This window comes from Perca fluviatilis, chromosome 12, assembly GCF_010015445.1.
Source record: "Perca fluviatilis chromosome 12, GENO_Pfluv_1.0, whole genome shotgun sequence".
Lineage (NCBI taxonomy): Eukaryota > Metazoa > Chordata > Actinopteri > Perciformes > Percidae > Perca > Perca fluviatilis.
The window spans coordinates 35,360,979-35,386,608 of NC_053123.1; the positions used below are offsets into that span (position 1 = coordinate 35,360,979).

Consider the following 25,630-nt stretch of genomic DNA (forward strand, 5'->3'; position numbering starts at 1 on the left):
CATTAGATTAGATTAGATTAGATTAGATTACATTAGATTAGATTAGATTAGATTAGATTAGATTAGATTAGATTAGATTAGATTAGATTAGATTAGATTAGATTAGATTAGATTAGATTAGATTAGATTAGATTAGATTAGATTAGATTAGATTAGATTAGATTAGATTAGATTAGATTAGATTAGATTAGATTAGATTACATTAGATTAGATTAGATTAGATTAGATTACATTAGATTAGATTAGATTAGTTTAGATTAGATTAGATTAGATTAGATTAGATTAGATTACATAACATTAGATTAGATTAGATTACATTAGATTAGATTACATTAGATTAGATTAGATTAGATTAGATTAATTACATTAGATTAGATTAGATTAATTAATTTAATTAGATTACATTAGATTAGATTAGATTACATTACATTACATTAGTACATTAGATTACATTACATTACATTACATTACATTAGATTAGATTACATTACATTACATTACATTAGATTAGATTACATTAGATTACATTAGATTACATTACATTAGATTACATTATCTTTACATTACATTACATTAGATTAGATTACATTAGATTACATTACATTAGATTACATTATCTTTACATTACATTACATTACATTAGATTACATTAGATTACATTACATTAGATTAGATTACATTACATTACATTACATTACATTAGTTAATACTTTATTCATCCCACAACGGGGAAATTCACTTGTTACAGCAGCAGTTTTTCCACAATATTACAATAATCACAGTATTGTGATTCTAGAAGTATTAATATTCGATAGTATTGAGTATAGGGATTTCTTTTCATTCTTTAACAAAAACTAAAGTTGAATGAAACACTTCTAGAGACAGTATATCTACAGTAGATAACTTTTTGGCATTTTTAGGCCTTTATTTGTGACAGGACAGCTTAGACATGAAAGAGAAAGAGAGAGAGAGAAAGAGAGGGGGGGGGGCAATGACACGCAGCAAAGGGCCGCAGGTCGGAATCGAACCCGTGGTTGTGTGTGTGCGTGCGTGCGTGCGTGCGTGTGCGTGTGTGTGTGTGTGTGTGTGTGTGTGGTGTGTGTGTGGGTTGTTGTCGTGCGTGTGTTTGTATGTGTATGCGTTATTGTGCGTGCGTGTGTGTGTGTGCGTGTGTGCGTGTGTGTGTGTGCGTACGTGCGTGTGCGTACATGCGTGTGTGTGTGCGTGCCTTCGCTAAGAGGAAACTCACTACAAAGCAGTGGGCCCCTGTGAACTGTACCAGTTTAATTAACACCAAACCGTCCCCGTTCCTCTCCCAGTTCCTCCGGAGATGGACCTGGACGCCTCGGTGAAGGAGAAGATCGTGGTCCACGCCGGCGCCACCATCCGCATCATCGCCTACGTGTCGGGTAAACCCGCCCCGGAGATCACCTGGTGCCGCGACGACGCCGAGGTGCCCAAAGAGGCCGTGGTGGAGAAGACGGGCATCTCCAACTCGCTGGTCATCAAGAAATGCGTACGCCAACACCAGGGCATCTACACGCTGAGCGCCAAGAACGAGGGAGGAGAGAGGAAGAAGGCCGTCATCGTGGAGGTCCTGGGTGAGTCAGCGTGGCCCCAAAGATGGAGAATTACAGTATGCCTGCAGTTTATGCACATAGATATTAGGGGTGTGGGGGGGGGGGAATCGATACAGCATAGTATCGCAGTACTTTAGAATAGAATAGAATAGAATATACTTTATTGTCCCCTAGGGGAAATTTGTCATGGACTCAAGAGTGCGTAGTGCATAGTAGTAGCTGCCATTACAGACATTAAAGACACGTGAAAAAAAATAAAATGCAGAACACCAAGTTATTGCACACTTCTCAGGCCTATCTATTACAAATCGTACAAATCTATTTAAAATGTTGATTTAAAATTTTGATGGAGACTGGTACGAAGGAGTATTTAAAACGGTTCAATTTAGTTTTAGGTATTCTGTGGCAATACTGTGTCGATACACAGACGCCAAATATCGATCTATTATTATATATGTTGGTCAGTCTGTCTGCTTGACGATCCCATTTTGCAGCAATACAACTGAAGTGAGGTGAAGAAACAGAGACATCTATCTTTTTAGATAAAACAGATGTTGACAAAGTTTGAGAGTTGACTTTTGGGGACATAATTTGAAATTGGGAAAAATTTGAAGTTGGAAAAATTGAATTGAATTGCAATATATCGCAGAATATCACAATATGTTTGAAATCGCAATAATATCGTATCGTGACATAAGTATCGTGACGATATTGTATCGTAAAGGCCTCTGGTGATTCCCACCCCTAATAGAAATACCCTCACATACATATATGTACATATATCCAGACATTTCACATACTTAAACAGTTATTTTTGGTATTTATTTTTCAACCTGGACCTTATTTTCCTGAGTAACCATCCAATACCAGTGTGTCATATATTGTCACATATTTTATTAATTTTTTTACGATTTGTTCCCCACTACCACCATTATATAAACCACTAACACCAACTTGTTCACACGAGTTTTACGCTTATTCTTGGAATTCATGGTCAATAAACCTTGTTTATATTAAATTATATCTAATTTTTGAGTTGATAAAAAGCAGAAATTATGATTTATTTTGACCAGAGGATGTTGAGAGAATCACAGATGGCTTTATGTGAAAGTTTAGTCAGGATACTGTTCTATAAAATCCTATAAAACGGAATAAAAGAACCCAAATTCATTCAGTCATTCATTTTACTTGTGGATAGGCTTGCTTGAAACCATCCATGTTATTTTGGGGCACTTTGGTTGATGCAAACCCAAAATTTCTGATATGGAAACTTCAATAAGAGGTCAATACAGGTCATACAACTTTATTTGATATGTATCGCAGGCTTTTCCGATACTGGTATCGGTATCGGAACATCTCTAGTTAACGCCACACACAGAAAATAGCTTTCTAGGTGACCGTGAGGAGATATTGGATTAACATCACTTACTATACCTTTAATCAATCAAAAATCAAATTATCAAAATCAAAAATCCAAAACATGTACCAGGTTCTCCAGTCAGTGCCCTTGAGCAAGGCACTGGCTCAAATCTGGAGTTGGTCCCCGGGCGCTGTGATTGGCTGCCCACTGCTCCCTTGAGGGAGGGGTTAAATGCAGAGAATGACTTTCGCTACATGTATGTGCATGTGACAATAAAGTACCTTTACCTTACCTTTAATCTAAGGTTGTCTTAACGGTCTCTACCTTTCCGTCCTGTCCGTCCAGACGTCCCCGGACCTGTCGGTCTTCCCTTCGCTGGCGAGAATCTGACCAACGACTCGTGCAAGCTGACCTGGTACTCCCCCGAGGACAACGGCGGCTCGGCCATCACCAACTACATCATCGAGAAGAGGGAGTCGGACCGCATGGGCTGGACCTCGGTGTCCTACACGGTGACGAGGAGGAACGCCGTGGTGCAGGGACTCCTCGAGGGCAAGGGCTACTTCTTCAGGATCGCAGCCGAGAACATCATCGGCATGGGACCGTTCATCGAGACCGACAAGATGGTTCTGATCAAGGACCCCATCTGTGAGTCTGACACACGACTTACCTGAAACATCAAGAATAAGATCCATCACACAGTCACTGAAGACTTTGTTTCTTTGTTCTGAGACTAGAGTTGGGTATTGTTGGGATTTTTACGAGTCCGATGCAGAACCGGTACTTTTAAAGTTTTCTATGCAGTTTTGGCAATTTTTTTGCTGTTTTCTCAGTTTTTGCTGGCAGGTTTCTCTATAGAGCGGTCTATATAAAAGAGACTTCAGATACAGTATTAGGGGACCACTAAGGCCTATATAAAAGAGACTTCAGATACAGTATTAGGGGACCACTAAGGTCTATATAAAAGAGACTTCAGATACAGTATTAGGGGACCACTAAGGTCTATATAAAAGAGACTTCAGATACAGTATGAGGGGACCACTAAGGTCTATATAAAAGAGACTTCAGATACAGTATTAGGGGACCACTAAGGCCTATATAAAAGAGACTTCAGATACAGTATTAGGGGACCACTAAGATTTATATAAAAGAGACTTCAGATACAGTATTAGGGACCACTAAGGTCTATATAAAAGAGACTTCAGATACAGTATTAGGGGACCACTAAGGTCTATATAAAAGAGACTTCAGATACAGTATTAGGGGACCACTAAGGTCTATATAAAAGAGACTTCAGATACAGTATTAGGGGACCACTAAGGTCTATATAAAAGAGACTTCAGATACAGTATTAGGGGACCACTAAGGTCTATATAAAAGAGACTTCAGATACAGTATTAGGGGACCACTAAGGTCTATATAAAAGAGACTTCAGATACAGTATTAGGGGACCACTAAGGTCTATATAAAAGAGACTTCAGATACAGTATTAGGGGACCACTAAGGTCTATATAAAAGAGACTTCAGATACAGTATTAGGGGACCACTAAGGCCTATATAAAAGAGACTTCAGATACAGTATTAGGGGACCACTAAGGTCTATATAAAAGGACTTCAGATACAGTATTAGGGGACCACTAAGGTCTATATAAAAGAGACTTCAGATACAGTATTAGGGGACCACTAAGGTCTATATAAAAGAGACTTCAGATACAGTATTAGGGGACCACTAAGGTCTATATAAAAGAGACTTCAGATACAGTATGAGGGGACCACTAAGGCCTATATAAAAGAGACTTCAGATACAGTATTAGGGGACCACTAAGGTCTATATAAAGAGAGACTTCAGATACACTATGAGGGGACCACTAAGGCCTATATAAAAGAGACTTCAGATACAGTATTAGGGGACCACTAAGGCCTATATAAAAGAGACTTCAGATCCAGTATTAGGGGACCACTAAGGTCTATATAAAAGAGACTTCAGATACAGTATTAGGGGACCACTAAGATCTATATAAAAGAGACTTCAGATACAGTATTAGGGGACCACTAAGGCCTATATAAAAGAGACTTCAGATACAGTATGAGGGGACCACTAAGGTCTATATAAAAGAGACTTCAGATACAGTATTAGGGGACCACTAAGGCCTATATAAAAGAGACTTCAGATACAGTAAGGGGACCACTAAGGCCTATATATAAAAAGAGACTTCAGATACAGTATGAGGGGACCACTAAGGTCTATATAAAAGAGACTTCAGATACAGTATTAGAGGGACCACTAAGGTCTATATAAAAGAGACTTCAGATACAGTATTAGGGGACCACTGAGGTCTATATAAAAGAGACTTCAGATACAGTATTAAGGGACCACTGAGGTCTATATAAAAGAGACTTCAGATACAGTATTAGGGGACCACTAAGGTCTATATAAAAGAGACTTCAGATACACTATGAGGGGACCACTAAGGCCTATATAAAAGAGACTTCAGATACAGTATTAGGGGACCACTAAGGCCTATATAAAAGAGACTTCAGATCCAGTATTAGGGGACCACTAAGGTCTATATAAAAGAGACTTCAGATACAGTATTAGGGGACCACTAAGATCTATATAAAAGAGACTTCAGATACAGTATTAGGGGACCACTAAGGCCTATATAAAAGAGACTTCAGATACAGTAGAGGGGGACCACTAAGGTCTATATAAAAGAGACTTCAGATACAGTATTAGGGGACCACTAAGGCCTATATAAAAGAGACTTCAGATACAGTATTAGGGGACCACTAAGGTCTATATAAAAGAGACTTCAGATACAGTATTAGGGGACCACTAAGGTCTATATAAAAGAGACTTCAGATACAGTATTAGGGGACCACTAAGGTCTATATAAAAGAGACTTCAGATACAGTATTAGGGGACCACTGAGGTCTATATAAAAGCATCCAAAGAGCACCATGTCATGGGACCTTTAAAAACCTTTGAATGTGATGTGAAACCAGTAACTACGTTTACAGAGGAAGTGTCCTGTAATACGCCTCGTCACATTTGTGTTTGTGTCCTCCAGCCGTCCCGGAGCGTCCAGAGGACCTGCACATCACCGCGGTTACCAAGGACTCGCTCTCGGTCGCCTGGAGACCGCCCAAGTACGACGGCGGCACCGAGGTGACGGAGTACGTCCTGGAGTCCCGCATGGTCGGCCGGGACATCTTCACACGCATCGGCGGAGACAGCAAGCTGATGGACATGAAGTTCACCCTGACGGGGCTGAAGGACGGCTCCAGCCACGAGTTCAGAGTGGCGGCCATCAACGCCGTGGGACAGGGCAAGTCGTCCTTCGCTACCAAACCCGTCCAGTGCAAAGACGAACTGGGTGAGTGGCGACACATGTAGTGGAACGTTTTTATCTGTCATAATGATTAGTGATTTTTCTTTCATATATTATCCATTGCTGCATGGTTATTTATATTTTGTCCTTCCAAGAAAAATGTGGAGTTTTTTTGTTTTTGATAGTTGCGGGGCAAAAATCCTTGATTATGTGGCACGTTTTCTTAAAAAATGCTGATGGAATATGCGGGATATTTATGCAAATGCAGGATGAAATTGCAGGAACTTGCAAAAACTGCAGTTTGATGAAAAAGAGAAATAAAGTGGCTGATCTTGTGTGAAGTAAACGCAACATTTTTCAACTTTCTGCTAAGATATATTATGTGACTTTTTTGCAACGAAAATGCAGGGGTTATGAAATCATGCAAGCCCCGCATATTTTGCGCGGAAACCGGCAATTAATGCGGCGAAAGTGCGGCGTATTTGAAAAAATGCGCTGATTATGCATTGAATTATGCGATCGCATAATCACATTTTTCTGGAGGGACTGGTTATATGTATTTACTTTTATACAATACGATATTTACTCGTATGATCTACATGGTGTTATAATATATCAGTTTGGGGATCCATTATAAGTGCTCTATTATTTTAAAAGGCAATCGTAGCTCCTTCTGCCTGTGCAGAATTGCTGAGTCGACAAGAAATACAGTCCCCCCCTTCCGTATGCTCACCCTATAAAAACCCACGAGTTTTCTTCGTTTGGGTCTAATGTGTTATGTTGAATGTTTTTGTCTTTATTCAGTTTTTTTCTTTGAATCGTTCCAAATAAAGATGAATAAATAAATAAGCGATAACCTTTAAAACATTTTAACTCTCGTGTCCCACCTCAGAACCCCCGACTCTGGACCTGGACTTCAGGGAGAAGACGATGGTGAAGGTGGGAGACTCGTGCACGCTGTCGGGGCGCTACGGCGGCAAACCGGCCCCGGCTATCGCCTGGACCAAGAACGACGAGGAGCTGAAGGTAGACGACGAGATCAGCTTCCACAGCACCGCTCGTCACCTCAGCCTCAACATCAGCAAGGCCAAGAGGGAGCACAGCGGCCGCTACTGCGTCAGCGTGGAGAACGCCGCTGGCGCTCGCACCGGAGTCTGCACCATAACCGTGGTCGGTGAGTTGCCGCGCCAGCACAACGCTGACTCACAGCAGATATATACGATACGATACGATACGATACGATACAATACGATACGATAAGATACGATGCAACTTTATGTCAGCCAAGGCTGAAATTCTTTGTGCGTCCCTGGGTAGCTTGTATAAAAAAAGAGGACATACACATACATACAAACATACATGAGATTAATAACACCAACATACATACATGAAACATTACCACAAATGACATAAACTTCCATGACTCACAGCAGATATACACTGATTCACAGGCAGATATATGCTGATTCACAGCAGATATATGCTGATTCACAGGCAGATGCTGATTCACAGCAGATATATGCTGATTCACAGCAGATATATGCTGATTCACAGGCAGATATACGCTGATTCACAGCAGATGCTGATTCACAGCAGATATGTGCTGACTTACAGCAGATTGATTCCCATGCAGGTTTTTAGTGTTTCAAAAATCATCACAAAGAAAGAAAGTTCAAACGATGGACAGAAAACAGAATCAGATTTTGAAACCCAGCAGAAGTTTTTTTTAATGAAATAAACGTGGAGAATGACATGTCCGAATGCTCCCCTCCTCTGCCAGACCGTCCCCAGCCTCCGATGGGCCCCGTGGTCTTCAATGAGATCTACAGCAACTACATGGTGATCTCCTGGAGCCCCCCCAATGACGACGGAGGCTGCGCCGTGTCCAACTACATCGTAGAGAAGAGGGACACCAACAGAGACCTGTGGATGCCCGTCACCTCGTCCTGCACCAGGACGTCCTGCAGGGTGGGCACATCAGCGCCGAAACACAGGGAATATCAGGCATTATCCTGTAAATGTACTTCTGTTGATCCAGACTAACTCCTCCCACGGTCTGTTTCAGGTGCCGAAGCTGATCGAGGGTCGTGACTACATCATCAGGATCATGGCTCAGAACATCTACGGCATCAGCGATCCCCTGCTGTCCGCAGAGAACAAGGCCAGAGACATCTTCAGTAAGTCCTGACGCACAAACCTTCAACAGGAAACATTCAGAGATGTTCCTACAGAATGTGGACTGTTTTAAGGGACAAGTGAAGACTCACTTGTTCAGGCTAGCTTTTGGGTAGCCTATGTCTTTTATTTATTGATAATTGTATCTGTTGTATTTGTATTTTATTCTATTGGCTATTTTTACCATGTTTTATTGTCTATGCACATTGTAAAGCACTTTGTGACCTTGTCTGTGAAAAGCGCTGTATAAATAAAATGTACTTACTTACTCACTCACAGAGACGGACACATTCCTGCAGAGGAATCAGTCTGGAAGTGTTGGGTAGTAGATGAGAGATGTGTCTGATCAGGGGGGATATGTTTTGTGTGTTTCCCTTTGCAGAGGTGCCCGACGCTCCCAAACAGCCCACAGTGAAGGAGGTCTTCCACGACTCGGCCCTCGTCAGCTGGGAACCGCCAGCGGGCGACGGAGGAAAACCAATCTCTGGCTACATCGTGGAGAGGAAGGAGACCATGGCCAACAGGTACACAAACACACACAGCAAATCTCAGTTTTAGTCTCTCTTGCATCTTAAATATCTACAAAGGTGGAGCGGCGCCGTCACACCGTTCTCATATTATACACATATACACACGTTTCGTTTGCGCTCGTCACAGTGTGACCGACTAAAATGCCAATCCACTTGTTGTGCTAAACCCAGCACATTGTTGCTTACCTTGTATGGCTAATATCTAGGGTTGGGTGTCGTTTGGATTTTTACGATTCTGATGCCGAACCAGTACTTTTAAAACGATTCAGATTCCTAAACCGATTCTTGAAAAACTGAAAAATGACATCAAAGAAAGGCTCTTTTATAGTTTTTTTTATTGAAAATTATTTAAATGTAACAATTTAAATGTCTGGTGAGCCCAGAGGTAAAATATGGCATTTTAAAAGTAGCCTACATTTACGGTAGCTAGCTAACGGTAGACTACAGAGAGAGTAGCTAGCTAACGGTAGACTACAGAGAGAGTAGCTAGCCAATGGTAGACTACAGAGAGAGTAGCTAGCCAACGGTAGACTACAGAGAGAGTAGCTAGCTAACGGTAGACTACAGAGAGAGTAGCTAGCTAACGGTAGACTACAGAGAGAGTAGCTAGCTAACGGTAGACTACAAAGAGAGTAGCTAGCTAACGGTAGACTACAGAGAAAGGGTGATATTCTTACGTCCGTTTTGGAGCGACAGAGGGAAAATATTTCACATTAAATGGAACCAAAATGAGGAACCGAAATTTGTGTTCTAATTCGGTCTGATTCCTACCGGTTGCGTAGTGGAACCGGATTTCGTACCCAACCCTACTAATATAAGTATCCGGGCGAACTTGGCTTGTGAACTTTTGGTTCCACATTACCAGCATCAATCTACACAAAAGATTAAAAAAATGCTTAATCGCCAACTAGAAAGCATTATTGCCGATCTCCAGATTGCGTGTTTTTACTCCCCTAATTAGCTGTTGATGTTTCTGCTTCCAGGTGGGTCCGCTGTAACACGGAGAGAATCTACCCGAAGGTAGAGTACTGTGTGACGGAGCTGCTGAAGGGCTGCGAGTACGAGTTCAGAGTCAGCGCTGAGAATGTGGTGGGAGCCGGTGACCCGAGCCCACCGTCCAAACCCGTCTTTGCCAAAGATCCCATCGGTAAGTCTTCCACCTCTCACAGCAACACTACTGTATCCACTCACTACTAGGGGTGTATTATTTAGGGGATATTATTTATGTAATAATTGATCCACCCCTGCCACTCACGACATGAATCCCTCCCTGTCCTTCGCCACAGTGAAACCCAGTCCACCGGTGAACTTCAAGGCCATCGACTTCACCAATGAGTCGGTGACTCTGACCTGGCAGCCGCCTGCAGACAGCGGCAGAGGAAAGATCTTCGGATACCTGCTGGAGTTCCAGAAGTCTGGAGAGGAGGAGTGGACCAAGGTGAGGCGGTTATCCAATACCATGAAATATGCTGCCCCCGTTTGACTTTCATTACCTTTGCACTGCATCTTCTTAATCTCTAATGAAATAACAATTTTATATATGAAGTGCTGGAAGTTAGAGAGAAAGCAGCTTTAAGGAGTCTCCCCCTGCTGGAAGTTAGAGAGAATACAGCTTTAAGGAGTCTCCCCCTGCTGGAAGTTAGAGAGAATACAGCTTTAAGGAGTCTCCCCCTGCTGGAAGTTAGAGAGAAAGCACCTTTAAGGAGTTTGTTCTAGTTTTACAGTCTTTGTACTGAGCTCTTGTCCTGCTGCTGCTGTCCTCAGGTGAACCAGACTCCCGACTCCTGCCAGGAGACCAAGTTTAAGGTGATCGGCCTGGAGGACGGCGCTCTGTACCGCTTCAGAGTCATGGCGGTCAACGCAGCCGGAGAATCCGACCCGGCCAACGTGAAGGAGCCAATCAAAGTGCAGGACAGACTCGGTGAGTTGTCGTTACTTAGGTTCAGGTTTTATCTGAACCACTTTGTGACTCAAGTCAAGTCAACTTTGTCAATTCTCTCAAAGTATGTGCCAGACAAACAGAGGAATCGAAAATCTGTTTCTGTCTGACCGAGGGTGCAGTAAGTAACTCTGATTTAGAAATGTACATCAAACATGTACACTGTTCCGAAACCGGTACCAGAATCAGAAATGCCTCCGATACTGTCTAAAATGCTTTGATCGGTATCAGGAATACGCAAGTCTGATACCACCTAATGAAGCCTAAAAAAACTACTTTAAAATGGTTTATTTATTCGTTCGATAAAACACGTTGACAAAGTTTTCCTCATATCTTTAACAATCTTTTTTTTCTTTATAAACACTTATAGTAGGTATAAGTACATTGTACAAAAGAATATATATTTTTTGACATTTTTGTCGAAGTCTTTGGCGCTTTTCTTCCCAATTTGGGATCTAAATAAGTCTAATCTAATCATGTTCTTCTTCTCCACCCCCCCTGTGGCCCCTCTCAGAGCCCCCAGAGCTGATTCTGGATGCTGGGATGACCCGCGAGGTGAAGGCCATGGCCGGCACTCACATCGTCCTGATGGCCGCCATCAAAGGCGTTCCGTTCCCCACAGTCACCTGGCAGAAGAACGAGGCCGAGGTGCCCACCCGCGCCGACATCGACACCAACCAGGAAGGCACCAAGCTGGAGATGAGGTTCTGTACCCGCGAAGACTGCGGAGACTACACCCTGACCGTGGAAAACCCTGCCGGGTCCAAGACCGTCACCTGCACCGTGCTGGTCTTCGGTAAGAATCCCACAAATCTGTTTTTTTAGCCTGAATACATGAGTGGGATTCAGGGGGAATGAGAGGGGGAAACGCCAGAGTAGGGGGAATGAGAGGGGGAAACGCCAGAGCAAGGGGAATGAGAGGGGGAAACGCCAGAGTAGGGGGAATGAGAGGAGGAAATGCCAGAGCAGGGGGAACGAGAGGGGGAAATGCCAGAGCAGGGGGAATGAGAGGGGTAAACGCCAGAGCAGGGGAATGAAAGGGGAATCGCCACGGCAGGGGAATGAGAGGGGGAAATGCCAGAGCAGGGGGAATGAGAGGGGGAAACGCCAGAGCAGGGGGAATGAGAGGGGGAAACGCCGGAGCAGGGGGAATGAGAGGGGGAAACATAGCAGAAGATATTCCTTTTTAAACCAAAACATAGCAATGTAAATGTAAATATAGCCTTAATTAATTCCAATAAGTATCTGTCCTTAATGAAAAGTCACTCTTGAGTTTTGTGACATTCTTTATATGTTTTCTCCAGACAAACCCGGTCCCATCCAGCACCTAAGGGTGACAGACATCAGGAGCGACTCTGCGTACATGTCCTGGAAGGATCCAGAGGACAGCGGCGGCGTTCGCATCACTAACTTCGTGGTGGAGAAGAAAGACACGGCGTCCACTCAGTGGGTCCCTCTCTGCTCCACGTCCAAGAAGCGCAGCATGATGCTGAAGCACCTGATCGAGGGAACGTCCTACATGTTCCGAGTCGCTGCCGAGAACCAATACGGACGCAGCGAATACGTCAGCACGCCCAAGGCCATCAAGGCCATGAACCCACTCTGTGAGTAACAGCAGGCTGAACACGGGACAGTGTTTTAGTACATACAATACCCTAACCCTAACCCTAACACCAGATACGGACTGGTTTTCGGACCTCCCCCGGACTCCCCCAATACAGTAAAACTGCACATTTTAGAGTGGCCTTTTATTGTGTCCAGCCTAAGTCACACCTGTGCAATAATCATGCTGTCCAAGCAGCATCTTGATATGCCACACCTGTAAGGTGGATGGATTTTCTCGGCAAAGGAGAAGTGCTCACTACCACAGATTTAGACAGATTTGTGAACAATATTTGAGAGAAATGAGCCTTTTGTGTACATAGAAAAATTCTTAGATCTTTGATTTCAGCTCATGAAAAATGGGGGCAAAAAGTGTTGGGTTTATGGTTTTATTCAGTATATTTTTGGGGTTGCCACTGGGTAAAAGCATTTTCAGATTTCCACACAAAGTCTAGATTTTTGTGCCAACATAGCCCTACACTCATTTCACACTCACTTGATTTTGTCGACTAATCAATTAGTTAATTGGAAAATGTACTTGTTGATCACTTCGCCAGCAGCTCGGTCATTGCACCACGCTGAAATGACAGCGTACATACAGTACATTTTATGTAGTTACATACATTTCAACAGAATCATTTTTATAATCAGTTTTTGTTTCAATATTTGGTTACACTTCACTTGAACGTATCTACATAAGAGTGACATGACACTGTCATGAACGTGTCATAAACATTATAAACAAGTCATAAATGTTTATGACTTAAGTTTAAACGCATTCGGTTTTTGTCATGACAAGTTATGGTTAGGGTTAGGTTTGGGTTAAAACGCATTTTAGGTGGCTAGGTTGGGTCAGTTGGTAGAGCAAGCACACATATACTGAGAGGTTTATGCCTTTATGCCTAGAGGAAGTGATATCTGCGTAGGTGATGTTGCAGGGTAATCTGAATGGAGGAATTTTGTAGAAAGAAGTTCCCTTAACCGACATTCACACAGCAGGAAGCAGGGAGAACTGTTTATGTATGTACACTGTGGTTTGGAATGCAGCCTAAATATCTTTTCTTCCATCTTCCATTCCCTGCAGTCCCTCCTGGTCCTCCCAAAGATCTGCACCACGACGACGTGGACAAGACTGAGGTGTGGTTGGTCTGGAACTGGCCCGACCGCAACGGGGGAAGTGACATCACAGGCTTCCTGGTGGAGTATCAGGAAGAGGGAGAGAGGGACTGGGATGAGTGGAAGACCGTCAGCATCCCCGAGACTCATGTGACCGGCCTGGAGGAAGGAAAGACCTACCGTTTCAGAGTCAGGGCGGAGAACGCCATCGGCCTCAGCAGACCTGACACCACTGTGCCAATCCTCTGCCAGGAAAAACTGGGTGAGATAACAGACAAAACCACAGCACTCTATATCACCTCGATCAGGGGGATTTTATGCTGGGTTATGTTTAATTAATTTAGAAATGTAGAATTTCTCTGAATTTTTTCTCAGTTGAAATTAGAGGTTCACTAATACTTTCTGAACTTCAATATTGGTGCAGATGTAGCTTTTGTTATTAAGGATCATTAGGATTTTATCCATACTGATACAAATATATAATATAATGAGGGAGGAGTTATTGCTGCAAATGTCTGGTCTTACAACTCTAAGCAATACAAAAATAGTTTTATCTGGTTGTCAGAAAAGCTCACATTAAGTTCAACTGAGCAGCTTGTTACCATAATGAGAATATCTGGTCCACCGTAACGGCCAGCCTACCTTACGTTTGTGAGCATGGACCACTTTAAATTGTCACTAACGTCGTGGCTAATCCCCTTAACTTTGATCAGCAAGTAGAACTTAGCCTGGGTCTTGAAGAGTTGTTGCAATTATTCACCGACGAATAGCCGAAACTGTACAGACACTGCACTGCTACGTTCACAGCTAACTGCTAACGTCATACTCACCGTCACACACACACTCTCTGTGTTTCTCTCTCTCTTCTGCTCACTGGCTTACATTATGCACACATGTGCGCTGAGTGATTCCTCAGAGTAAGCTACTTATTGTTGAATGTTAGTCTAACACATTTTAGTTCAAACATCATTCCATGGTGCTTAGACCCAGCAGACACCCAGATGGCGTTACATAAAACTTATAGCAGTATCGTTTGTCCAGGTACTTATCGATACTTTGGTACTGACCAGTCCAGAACCAGTACCAGTTTAGTACCGGTTCTTGATACCCATCCCTGCTTGTTATAGTCCACATAAGCAAAGTAATATGACTTAAATTGGTATTTGGCATCAGCCAATCCACTTAATGTTGGTGCTCTTGGCAAAGAAATGTCATAGGTGCAATTCTATTTGGTAAACTGTTGGTCAGTTGACAATAATAATTTCAGTGTTTTTGAACATAGCGTGGTTTAACCTCCTCTGTCTGCGTGTCCACAGTGGCTCCCATTCTGGAGGTGGACGCTAAGCTAATTGAAGGCATCATTGTGAAGGCCGGCACCACCATCAGGCTGCCAGCGATCATGAGAGGAATCCCCGTACCCACTGCCAAGTGGTGCATCGAAGGAGAGGAGATCACCAGCGGGGGTAACGTCAAGATCGACACAGACAACTTCTCCACTGTGCTCAGCATTAACGAGTGCACCAGGAACCACACCGGCACCTACCTGCTCACTGTGTCCAACCCCGCTGGAACCAAGACTGGGGCCTTGAACGTCACTGTCCTGGATGTTCCTGCCGCTCCCATCGGACCTGTCAACATCCTGGAGGTCACTCCGGACTCCATGATGATTGAATGGCGTCCTCCCAAGGACGATGGCGGCAGCGCCGTCACCAACTATATCGTAGAGAAGCGAGAGTCCAACAAGGAGACCTGGGGCGGCGTGAGCTCTGGCAGCCTCGCCACCAAGCTCAACATCACCCGCCTGCAGAAAGGAGTGGAGTATGTGGTTCGCATTCGTGCTGAGAACAAAATGGGCATCGGCGCTCCTCTGGAGAGCAAGCCAACTGTCGCCGAGCACACCTTCATGCCGCCCAGTCCGCCCGGTAAGCCACAGCCCTCTGACATCTCAGAGGATTCTGTTACAATCGGCTGGACCATGCCAATGGCTGACGGCGGCAGCCAGATCTCGGGCTACCTTATCGAGCGCAGACACAAGGGAGGAAAATGGATCCGTGTCAACAAGACACCCTGTCCAGACCTGAGGTACAAAGTCCAGGGTCTGTTTGAGGGCAATGAGTATGAGTTCAGAGTGTTTGCTGAGAATAGTGCCGGCTACAGTGGCCCCTCTCCCAGCTCTGACCCATGCAAGCCCTGCAGGCCCATCACCGTCCCGAGCCCCCCTGTCAACCCCAGAGTTAAAGATTACAGCAAGACCACAGCTGATTTGGTGTGGACCAAACCCAACAAAGACGGAGGTAGCCCCATCCTGGGCTACACTGTGGAAATGAAGAAAGCCGATACTGAAGAATGGAAAAAGGTGAACATGGATGACTTTATCAAGCAGTGTGCCTACAGGGTGAAGGGTCTGGAGGAGGGCGTGACGTACAGATTCAGAGTCAACGCCTCGAACATGATCGGAGATGGAGAGTCCAGAGAAATCCCAGAGTCTGTCACCGCTCAGGATATCCTGATCCCTCCTGAGATCGAGATGGACGCCACCTGCCGCGAGCACGTCACTGTGCGCGTGGGACACAACATCAACATCATCGGCTATATCAAGGCCCGTCCGGACGCAGAAGTGCTCTGGTCGAAGGAGGAGACCATTCTGGAGAACAGCAAACGTGTCACCATCTTTCAGAACCTCCCTATGGTCCACCTGAGGATCAAGGAAGCCACGAGAGCCGACCATGGCAAATACATTCTGAAGGCTTCTAATGTGGGCGGCGAGGCATCTTGCACCATCACGGTCAACGTGCTGGACAGACCGAGCCACTGCCAGAACCTGCACACGACCTACGCCACCAAAGACTCGTGTATGCTCAACTGGGAGACCCCCAAGGACAACGGTGGATCCGAGATCACCAACTACATCGTGGAGTGCCGCGAGCCCAGCATTAGCATGTGGTCCATGATCTCCTCCAACTGCACCAACCGCAAGATCAAGTCCAAGATGATGGAGGGCCACGAGTACCTGTTCCGTGTCTGTGCTGAGAACAAGATGGGCCCAGGACCCTGTGTGGAAACCAAAACCCCTCTGCTGGCTATCGATCCCATTGAGAAGCCCGGCGAGCCTGAGAACTTCAGAGCCACCGACATCGGTAAGAACTACGTCTATCTGAGATGGAGGAAGCCAGACTACGACGGCGGCAGCCCCAACATCTCCTACAACCTGGAGTGCAAAGCTAAAAATGCTGAAGAGTGGGTGAAACTCAACACCGGCGTTCTCACGGACACCTATTTCTTGGCAGACAAGTGCACAGAGAACCAAACGTACACCTTCAGGTAGGCTACTGTCATCTTAATTTGAACCAACTCTCTTGAATGGATTCCGCTAGTGCTGCGAAGATTAATTGATCAGTTGTCAACTGTTAAATTAATTGCCAACTATTTTGAGAATTAATCGGTTTGAGTCATTTTGCAAGAAAGAAAAAGTTCTCTTAATTTAATTTTTTTTATTGATTGATGTATGGATTATTTTCTGGATGAATTAATTAGTTGTTTGATCTATAAAATGTCAGAAAATGGTTCTCAAGATCTAATGTAAATTTATTTTTAATAATTCTTCAAACACTTTTTCATTCCCACTGCCATAAACATCTTAAATAAAAAGTGATGACCCACACGAACACTATGCCACTTTGCACGCATATTTTGTAATTTTTCATCCTGTGACAATTGTTTGTATAAGTCTAAGATGATTTTATGTCAAAGTTCTCTGAATCAGAATTCTTACCATTTGTTATCCAGGGTGCAGACCGTTAACGAAGGAGGTGAGAGTGCTTGGGTAAACCTCGCCGATATTTTGGTGAGGGAGGAGATCCAGAAGCCCGTCATTGACCTGAAGCTGGCCGGAACTATGACAGTGAAGGCCGGAGAGTCGGTGAGGTTGGAGGCCGGCCTGAGAGGAAAGCCCCAACCTGAGGTCAAATGGCTGAAAGACAAGGCTGTCGGAGACAACCCAAGAATCAGCTATGAGACCGGCACCGACTACTCCAAGTTCCTTCTGACCAAGTCCAAACGCACTGACACTGGGAAATATGTCATCACTGCCACCAACTCGGCCGGCACCTTCACGGCGTACGCCAACATTAACGTCCTGGACGTCCCCGGCGCAGTGAGGAACCTCCGCATCACCGGCCTCGGAGCCGACAAGTGCAGAGTAGTGTGGGATCCTCCGGAGGATGACGGAGGTTGTGAGGTGGACAGCTACATCCTGGAGAAATGCGAGACCAGGAGGATGGTCTGGTCCACGTACTCGGCCTCCGTGGTCACGCCGTACTGCAACGTCACGCGTCTGGTGGAGAACAACGAGTACATCTTCAGAGTGAGGGCGGAGAATAAGATGGGAACCGGCCCCGCCATGGAGAGCAAGCCGGTCACTGTCAGGACGCAGTTCAACAAACCTGGACCCCCTGAAGCCCCTGATGTCACCAAGGTAAGTAAAAGACATCCTGTATTATACAGACCGAATCACAGTGACTTCGCGCTACCACAAAAATCACCTCTGTTTCTTTCTGTTGTCATTTTCAGCCGTAAGTGTAACGTTTAAAGAAATATAGTTAAACACAGAGGTCTGACATATCCCCGTTAAAATTTTCCTTTTATTTTCAAAATATTCATTCTTTTCTCTAAAGTTTTTACAACTTTTTTCCCCGTAATATTCCAACTTTTTCCAAAGATTTTACGACTATTTTTCCTGTTATATCCAAAATGCGCTTATTTTCTGTCCTGTGTTGCTTTGCTAATGTCTTTGATAAAGCAAATCTAGAGTTAGGAACAGTGACATGTCCCCGCCGGTCGGACTGACTGCTAGTTTGGATGGTGTCATTTTCTTTAGTCTGTGGCCAAACAGGTAAACTAGTTCTCCAAACTAACGTGAAAGCATCAAACATGTATTTTAAATGAAGGAGATGAGAATAGATCCAGATGTTTTTCGTCCCCATTTGCTCAATGCTAAATTGTTATGTGCGGGACGCAGGAGTTTTTACCCACAAGTTATTGGAAACAAACTTTGTAATTGGGTGTATAGATTTTCCCCTGAAAATAGGATCACATAAAATGTTTTCAGCCTCTTATCTGCCTTGATAACCAGTATTCTCTGTTTCTCCCACTGTGAATACTTTTGTGATGCAGGTGAGTAAAGATGAGATGACTGTCGTCTGGGCTCCTCCTGAGAACGATGGAGGAAAGTCCATCACCGGCTATATCCTGGAGAGGAAAGAGAAGAGAGCAGTGCGCTGGGTGCCGTGCACCAAGAGCCCCATCTCAGAGAGACGCATGAAAGTCTCCAACCTGATTCCCAACCATGAGTACCAGTTCAGGGTGAAGGCCGAGAACGAGGTCGGCCTGGGAGAACCCAGCAAACCCTGCAGACCCGTTGCAGCCAAAGATCCCATCGGTGAGTTTACAGTAGCTGTCACAGTTTAGTTTACATCTTAAAAAAATATTCTGGAGATTTGTGCTCAGGCCAGAAAACAACAACCAGACTCCATGTAAATAATCAGGACTTTTAGCGTGTATAGAGCCAGCATATCTCCACCAGACTCCATGTAAATAATCAGGACTTTTAGCGTGTATAGAGCCAGCATATCTCCACCAGACTCCATGTAAATAATCAGGACTTTTAGTGTGTATAGAGCCAGCATATCTCCACATGTAAATGGGTGAATTAAGGGTTTATTTCAACCAAACCAGAGTGGTGATTGTTGGAACAGTGGAAAGATGAACCAAGACGGCTTTTGGTAGCTTTATTTTGTTTCTGTCCACTTTGAATGAAGTGTGTTTTACGATGATAAAAGTCCTGATTATTTACATGGAGTCTGGTGGAGTTTGGTGATGGTGATTTCAGAGCTGTTTCATGTTAAACTAAAAGGATCTTACTCTTTAACTAAAAGGTCCATCTCTGTAGGGATCCATCCCATAATGTTGTCAGACACTTAGAATAATAATCTGAGTCTGTCAGCACACTAATGTTACATTGCAGCTTGTTTCGTCTCGCTTAATACTGGACGAATTTGAAGATTATTGTTCTCATCAGTCACTTAGGCATAAAAATATGAGAAAATAGGCTCCAGGTTGAAAAAAAACGAAGCTACCCTTTAAGATGTCAGAGATAAACTTATAAGGACTCTCCCCTGTGTCTTCTGCTCTTTAAATATTTTTGATTTGTCTGTACCTACAGAGCCCCCCGGCCCCCCTGCATTCCTCAAGGTAGGCGACAGCACCAAGACCTCTATCACCCTGTCCTGGTCTAAACCTGTGTACGACGGCGGTGCCCCGATCATCAACTACAGCCTGGACATGAGGCTGAAAAGCGAGGCAGACCCTGAGAAGCCCTCAGAGGGCTGGAAGAGAATCGACACCCATGGCCCATTGGTGCACACAGAGTTCACCATCGGCCAGCTGGATGAGAAGCTGGAGTACGAATTCAAGGTGTCCGCCCAAAACCAGATGGGCTGGGGACGTCACGCCTACTTGAAAGAGGCCGTCTCCCCCAAAGAGATCCTGGGTAAGAATAAACATTTACTGCAGCCAAAAGTAACTCTGCTTTCATAAATCCATTGACAAATGTTAACAGCACTCTAATGGTCTCAACATCAATGTGTTTCTTTGTCAACAGAGGCTCCAGAGATCGACCTGGACGCCAGTCTAAGGAAAGGACTCTCTGTTCGGGCCGGCTGTCCAATCAGGCTCTTCGCTGTGATCAGAGGAAGGCCCGCCCCCAAAGTTACCTGGAAGCGCCTGGGTGTGGACAACGTGATCCGTCGTGGTCACGTGGACCAGGTTGACACCATGTCTTTCCTGGTCATCCCTGAGAGCACCAGAGAGGATTCTGGGAGATACTCGCTGACTCTGTCCAATTCAGCTGGAGAGAAAGCCGTGTATGTCCGTGTCAAAGTCCTTGGTAAGTAACAGAATAATAATCTAAAAACTCTATAAACTTAATGTTACAGCACTTGCTGGTAAGCTAGTCTCTAATCGTCTTGGCCGGCGCTGAGCTCCGGATGCAGTGACGGTGGCTCTGCTAAATAGTCTCAGGAAGGAACTTGTTCTGGTGGAACATTTGCACCCCGCTAAAGAAAATGCCTCATACATTATTAAATGAAGTTAACTGTTGACACAACACAGTAATGTGAGCTATTTAAATTGGCTGGATCCATGGTTAAACCTCATTGGCTCTTACCAGTGTATCTCCGTGTGTACTTCGTCCACAGCAATCCCACCAATCGGTCCTAAAACCTCCCATTTAGAGAGGAAATGCCCTAAAAATATTCTTTGTAAATCTTAACAATGAGTCCCAGAAAGAACCAAGCAGGCCTGCCTTGTTGCACCATCCAAATCATCTTCAAAACTTGACATTTTCAGCGTGTAGCTCGCTTGGTCGGATTTGTTGTTTTGCATAATGAAGCGATTTTGAGAACGAAAACCCACAGAGAGCGGAAGCCTTTATCCTGGAAATGTACTTCTGTTAATCTAGACTACTAGTAAGGAAACTGTATGATCAAAGGGATTCTTAAATTCCTCTTCTGCAGATACTCCTGGTCCTGTCGGCGACCTGCAGGCATGCAACATCACCAAGACGAACGCTCAGCTGTCCTGGCTGCCGCCAGATAACGATGGTGGCAGCCCCATCCTCAACTACATCGTGGAGAAACGCGAGGTGGACAGGAAGACCTGGAACAAGTGCATCGAGGACCTGAGGAAGACCAGCTTCCATGTGACCAGCATGACGCCTGGCATCGAGTACTACTTCAGAGTCACGGCCTGCAACAAGTACGGCATTGGAGTTCCTCAGGACTCGCCCAAGTCCTACCTGGCTGTCGACCCCATCAGTGAGTGTCACCACAGATTGTGTGAATAAAGTTTGGCGTGTCAAACTAGGGCTGTACGATATGAGGAAAATATGCGGTAACGTTGTTAAATACATCAATAATGAAATTACTTGCAATAAATAAACAGATATTATAGTCTTCTCAGTTCTGCTGCTTTCAGTGTTCTTCTAAAATACAAGAAACGGTTTGTTCAATTAAAACAAATGTAAGGAAATCATCTCATATTGTCATATTGTGCAGCTCTATGTCAAACCCTTGTGATCCTTGTTTTATTCTTCCTAACACGTGCTGTGTGTTGCTTTCAGGCGAGCCGGACCCTCCGAAGAAGATGGAAGTGTTGGAAATTACCAAGAACAGCGCCACCCTGGGCTGGCTGAAGCCGCTCAGAGACGGAGGAGCCAAGATCAACGGCTACGTGGTGGACTACCAGGAGGAGGGCGCGCCCGAGGACAAGTGGACGCCTTACTCTGTGGTCAAAGACCTGACCATCGTGGTGGTCGGTCTCAAGGAAGGAACCAAGTACAAGTTCAGAGTGGCAGCCAGGAACTCTGTGGGAGTCAGCCTGGCCCGGGAGGCAGAGGGAGTGTTCGAGGTCAAGGAGCAGCTCAGTGAGTACACCGGCCAAAAATCGACCTCAGACCAGGGTCCAAAATTAGCACCATTTACTAGCCAAACCCTGGTAAAATATGCAAGTGGCTGGTATATTTGCTTCTCCAGCCGGAAAACAATGGTTATCTATTGAGTGGCATTAGCCACTTTAATTTAATGTATACTCTTTATTGAAATTTACATTCTGTTGTTATTACACACTACACACAGGCCTGAAATACACACAAACACACACGTTCAGGTCCTTTACTTGTACTAATGGAGAGATGTCAGAGTGAGTAGGCTGGGACTGCTGAACAGGTGCCCCCCCCCAAAGCTACTGCTACCCCCAGAGCTACTGCCACCCCCAGAGCTACTGCCATCCCCAGAGCTACTGCCACCCCCAGAGCTACGCCACCCCCAGAGCTACTGCCACCCCCAGGAGCTACTGCCACCCCCCAGAGCTACTGCCATCCCCAGAGCTGCTACTGCCACCCCGGAGCTACTGCCACCCCCCGAGACTACTGCCACCCCCAGAGCTACTGCCACCCCCAAGAGCTCAAAAAATACCTCAAAAAATCACCAATAAAGGCTTCGTAACCAAAAACTACTCAACCAGACATGTTCCGGCAGGAATGTGATCCGAAATTGGGGAAAAATAAACAACATTTGCAGCCAAGATTACAGGTTTTCCTGGCGTTAGCATGTAGCTTCATGTAGCAGTGTAGTATGCAGATGACAATGTACTGTATATAGAAACCTGGCCCGGATTTGGTTCACAGAGATTTCTTTTAAACACGTTTACCTCATTATTTGAAGCTTTGGCCACGTTTAACATGAACATCCGACATCGTAACATTATAGATGTGACAGAAAATACAGATAAACAGAAAAGCATTTTAGGTCTCCTTGAAACATTCCCTGAAAATCTCTAAAGTAACTTTTGGTGTTTCTTGTTCCTCCCAGTGGCTCCGAAGGTCATCTTGCCCGACATCGTGACGGTCAGAGCTGGATCCAAGATGGTGATTGAGGCCATCGTGGCGGGTAAACCCGCTCCCTTCTGCAAGTGGAAGCAGGGCAGCGAGGACGTGCTGACCTCTGACCGCCTGTCAGTTGTAAAGACGCTGACGACCTGCACGCTTATCATCAAGAACGTGACGAGAAAGGACAGCGGCTACTACAGCCTGTCGGCCGAGAACAGCACCGGCAAGATCAACCAGATCCTCAGAGTCACCGTTATGGGTCAGTTTGAACAGCCGATGCTGTTAAATCTGTAAATAATACTTAAAAGTTGACTTCAGTATTTTTTTCAATATTACACTAACGGACCAACCGTCAGTTAGAGTCCACTAAAAGTTCTGTTGTTGCCGCTGACAGACTCAGATTATTATTCTAAGTGTCTGACAGCATTATATAAAGGATCCCTGCAGAGATAGACCTTTTTGTCAGACACTTAGAATAATAATCTGAGCCTGTCAGTGGTAAAAAGAGCACTGTTAGTGGACAGAAATTGACGCTGAACATTTGTCCTGTAGTAGAATTTTTTGTACACATGAGTCACTTAGACACCAATGCATGGGAAAATAGGGTCCAGTTTGAAAAATCCCGAAATGAACCTTTAAAATGTGAATGATGAATAACAGGTGTCTCCATCTAGCTTGATCACCGGGATAACTGTATCTATTGATGTATTTTCTGTATGTGTGTGAGTGAGTATGTATGTATGTCCTTGTTGTAACTTGATGCTGTAACAGAGTAATTTCCCATTAATCTATCTATCTATCTAGCTGTCTGTCTGTCTGTCTGTCTATCTGTCTGTCTGTCTGTCTGTCCATCTACCTATCTGTATCTATCTAATGACTGATCCTCTGTGTCTCTGCAGACATCCCTGGACCCCCTGAAGGTCCTATAGAGATCACTGAGCTGGACGTCGATGCCTGCACTCTGCTCTGGAACTCCCCACAGGAGGATGGCGGCAGCCACATCACCAACTATATCGTGGAGAAGTGTGACGTGAGCAAGGGCGACTGGGTCCCCGTGACCACATCCTGCACCAAAACCAGCTTTAGAGTACCCAAACTGACAACCGGCAAAGAGTACGGCTTCCGAGTCCGTGCTGAGAACCGGTTGGGCATCTCCGCGCCACTCTACTCTGAGAAGATGATTGCCAGACATCCATTTGGTAAGTCTGAGCCAAAACGTTACAATTTTAGCTCCATAGAGACAGAGCGCATTTAAATGACGCTGTGTTGCTAACTGTTTTGTTTCTCCCCCCCCAAAAAAAGATCCCCCCAGCGAGCCCAGAAACCTGCAGATCAACAAGGTCTTCAAGGACTTTGTCATCGTGTCATGGGAGGTTCCCAGCAGCGACGGCGGCAGCCCCATCACTGGATATTGCATTGAAAAGAAGGAGAGGAACAGCCTCCTGTGGATGAGGGCCAACGAGTCCGTGGTCCGAGCCACCCAGTACACCTGCACCGGGCTGATAGAGGGCGTGGAGTACACCTTCAGGGTGTCGGCCCTCAACCTGGCGGGACAGGGCAAACCCTGCAAGCAGACCGACTTCGTCACCGCCAGGACTGCTGTTGGTACGAATCATTTTCAATTTGATATGTATTTGTTAAGTTAAAGAAAGTTAACCCTTGTGTTTTCCTCTGGTCAAATGTGACCCGTTTTGTGGCCGGGTTGGCTCAGTGGGTAGAGCAGGCGCGCATATATATATACTGAGAGGTTTATGCCTCGACGCTGAGGTCCAGGGTTCGAATCCGACATGTGACGATTTCCTGCATGTCTTCCCATCCACCCCCCTCTCTCTCTCTCTTCCATTTCTCACCTAGCTGTCCTGTCAAAAACTAAAGGTGGAAAAAGCCCCCCAAAAAAAGAAATAATAATAACAATTTGACCCGTTTTCAAAGTTTTTTTTACATCAGTAATATGGGTCTGATCCCTCGATCTCTCGAGCGTAAATAAATGAATAAATGAACCGAAGTCGCACAAAAGAGATCTAATTTTAAAGTTTTAAAGTAAATCCTTATCTCCAGAAGACTGAATTAAACAGCCTGGGTCTTCACTGAGTTAGTTTTTCTTCGTCTCTTAGCTTTTATTATAAGTTGAACTTGAAGCCATATTGGTTTTCAGGCCCGTGACACCAACCAGGTTCTCTCATCGTTCTCGTGTTCAGACAGCATAACTGAGTCTCCAACCCTTTTGTTTTCTCTCTGTCCAGACCCACCGGGTAAACCCGAGGCCATGGACGTGACCAAGCACTCCGTCTCGTTGGTCTGGAGCCGTCCCAAGCACGACGGCGGCAGCAAGCTGATTGGCTACTACATGGAGTACACGAAGGTCCCGGAAGATAAGTGGACGCGCTGCAACGCCAACTGCATGAACATCCAGACGGAGAGCTACGTGGTGAGCGGCCTGGACGAGGGCCAACAGTACCAGTTCAGAGTCATCGCCAAGACCGCCATCAACGTCAGCCTGCCGTCCGAGCTGTCCGACCCCATCGCTGTCATCGCAGAGAACGGTAGGCATTCT

At 45.0% G+C, this 25,630-nt stretch overlaps 1 protein-coding gene across 1 annotated transcript in view; it reads left to right on the forward strand.

Moving 5' to 3' along the window:
* Nucleotides 1–25,630, forward strand: part of LOC120569477 (titin-like) — a 123,873-nt gene that overhangs the window by 25,055 nt on the left and 73,188 nt on the right. Inside the window, 24 exon segments of the mRNA XM_039817336.1 lie at nucleotides 1,320–1,601; nucleotides 3,286–3,588; nucleotides 6,012–6,317; nucleotides 7,165–7,446; nucleotides 8,053–8,240; nucleotides 8,338–8,449; nucleotides 8,830–8,971; nucleotides 9,961–10,124; nucleotides 10,264–10,415; nucleotides 10,742–10,898; nucleotides 11,431–11,712; nucleotides 12,221–12,520; nucleotides 13,603–13,896; nucleotides 14,951–16,955; nucleotides 17,421–18,108; nucleotides 18,807–19,071; nucleotides 19,855–20,181; nucleotides 20,293–20,577; nucleotides 21,206–21,505; nucleotides 21,811–22,113; nucleotides 23,060–23,335; nucleotides 23,976–24,275; nucleotides 24,379–24,681; nucleotides 25,320–25,619. Coding sequence (XP_039673270.1) covers nucleotides 1,320–1,601; nucleotides 3,286–3,588; nucleotides 6,012–6,317; nucleotides 7,165–7,446; nucleotides 8,053–8,240; nucleotides 8,338–8,449; nucleotides 8,830–8,971; nucleotides 9,961–10,124; nucleotides 10,264–10,415; nucleotides 10,742–10,898; nucleotides 11,431–11,712; nucleotides 12,221–12,520; nucleotides 13,603–13,896; nucleotides 14,951–16,955; nucleotides 17,421–18,108; nucleotides 18,807–19,071; nucleotides 19,855–20,181; nucleotides 20,293–20,577; nucleotides 21,206–21,505; nucleotides 21,811–22,113; nucleotides 23,060–23,335; nucleotides 23,976–24,275; nucleotides 24,379–24,681; nucleotides 25,320–25,619 — 8,316 coding nt within the window.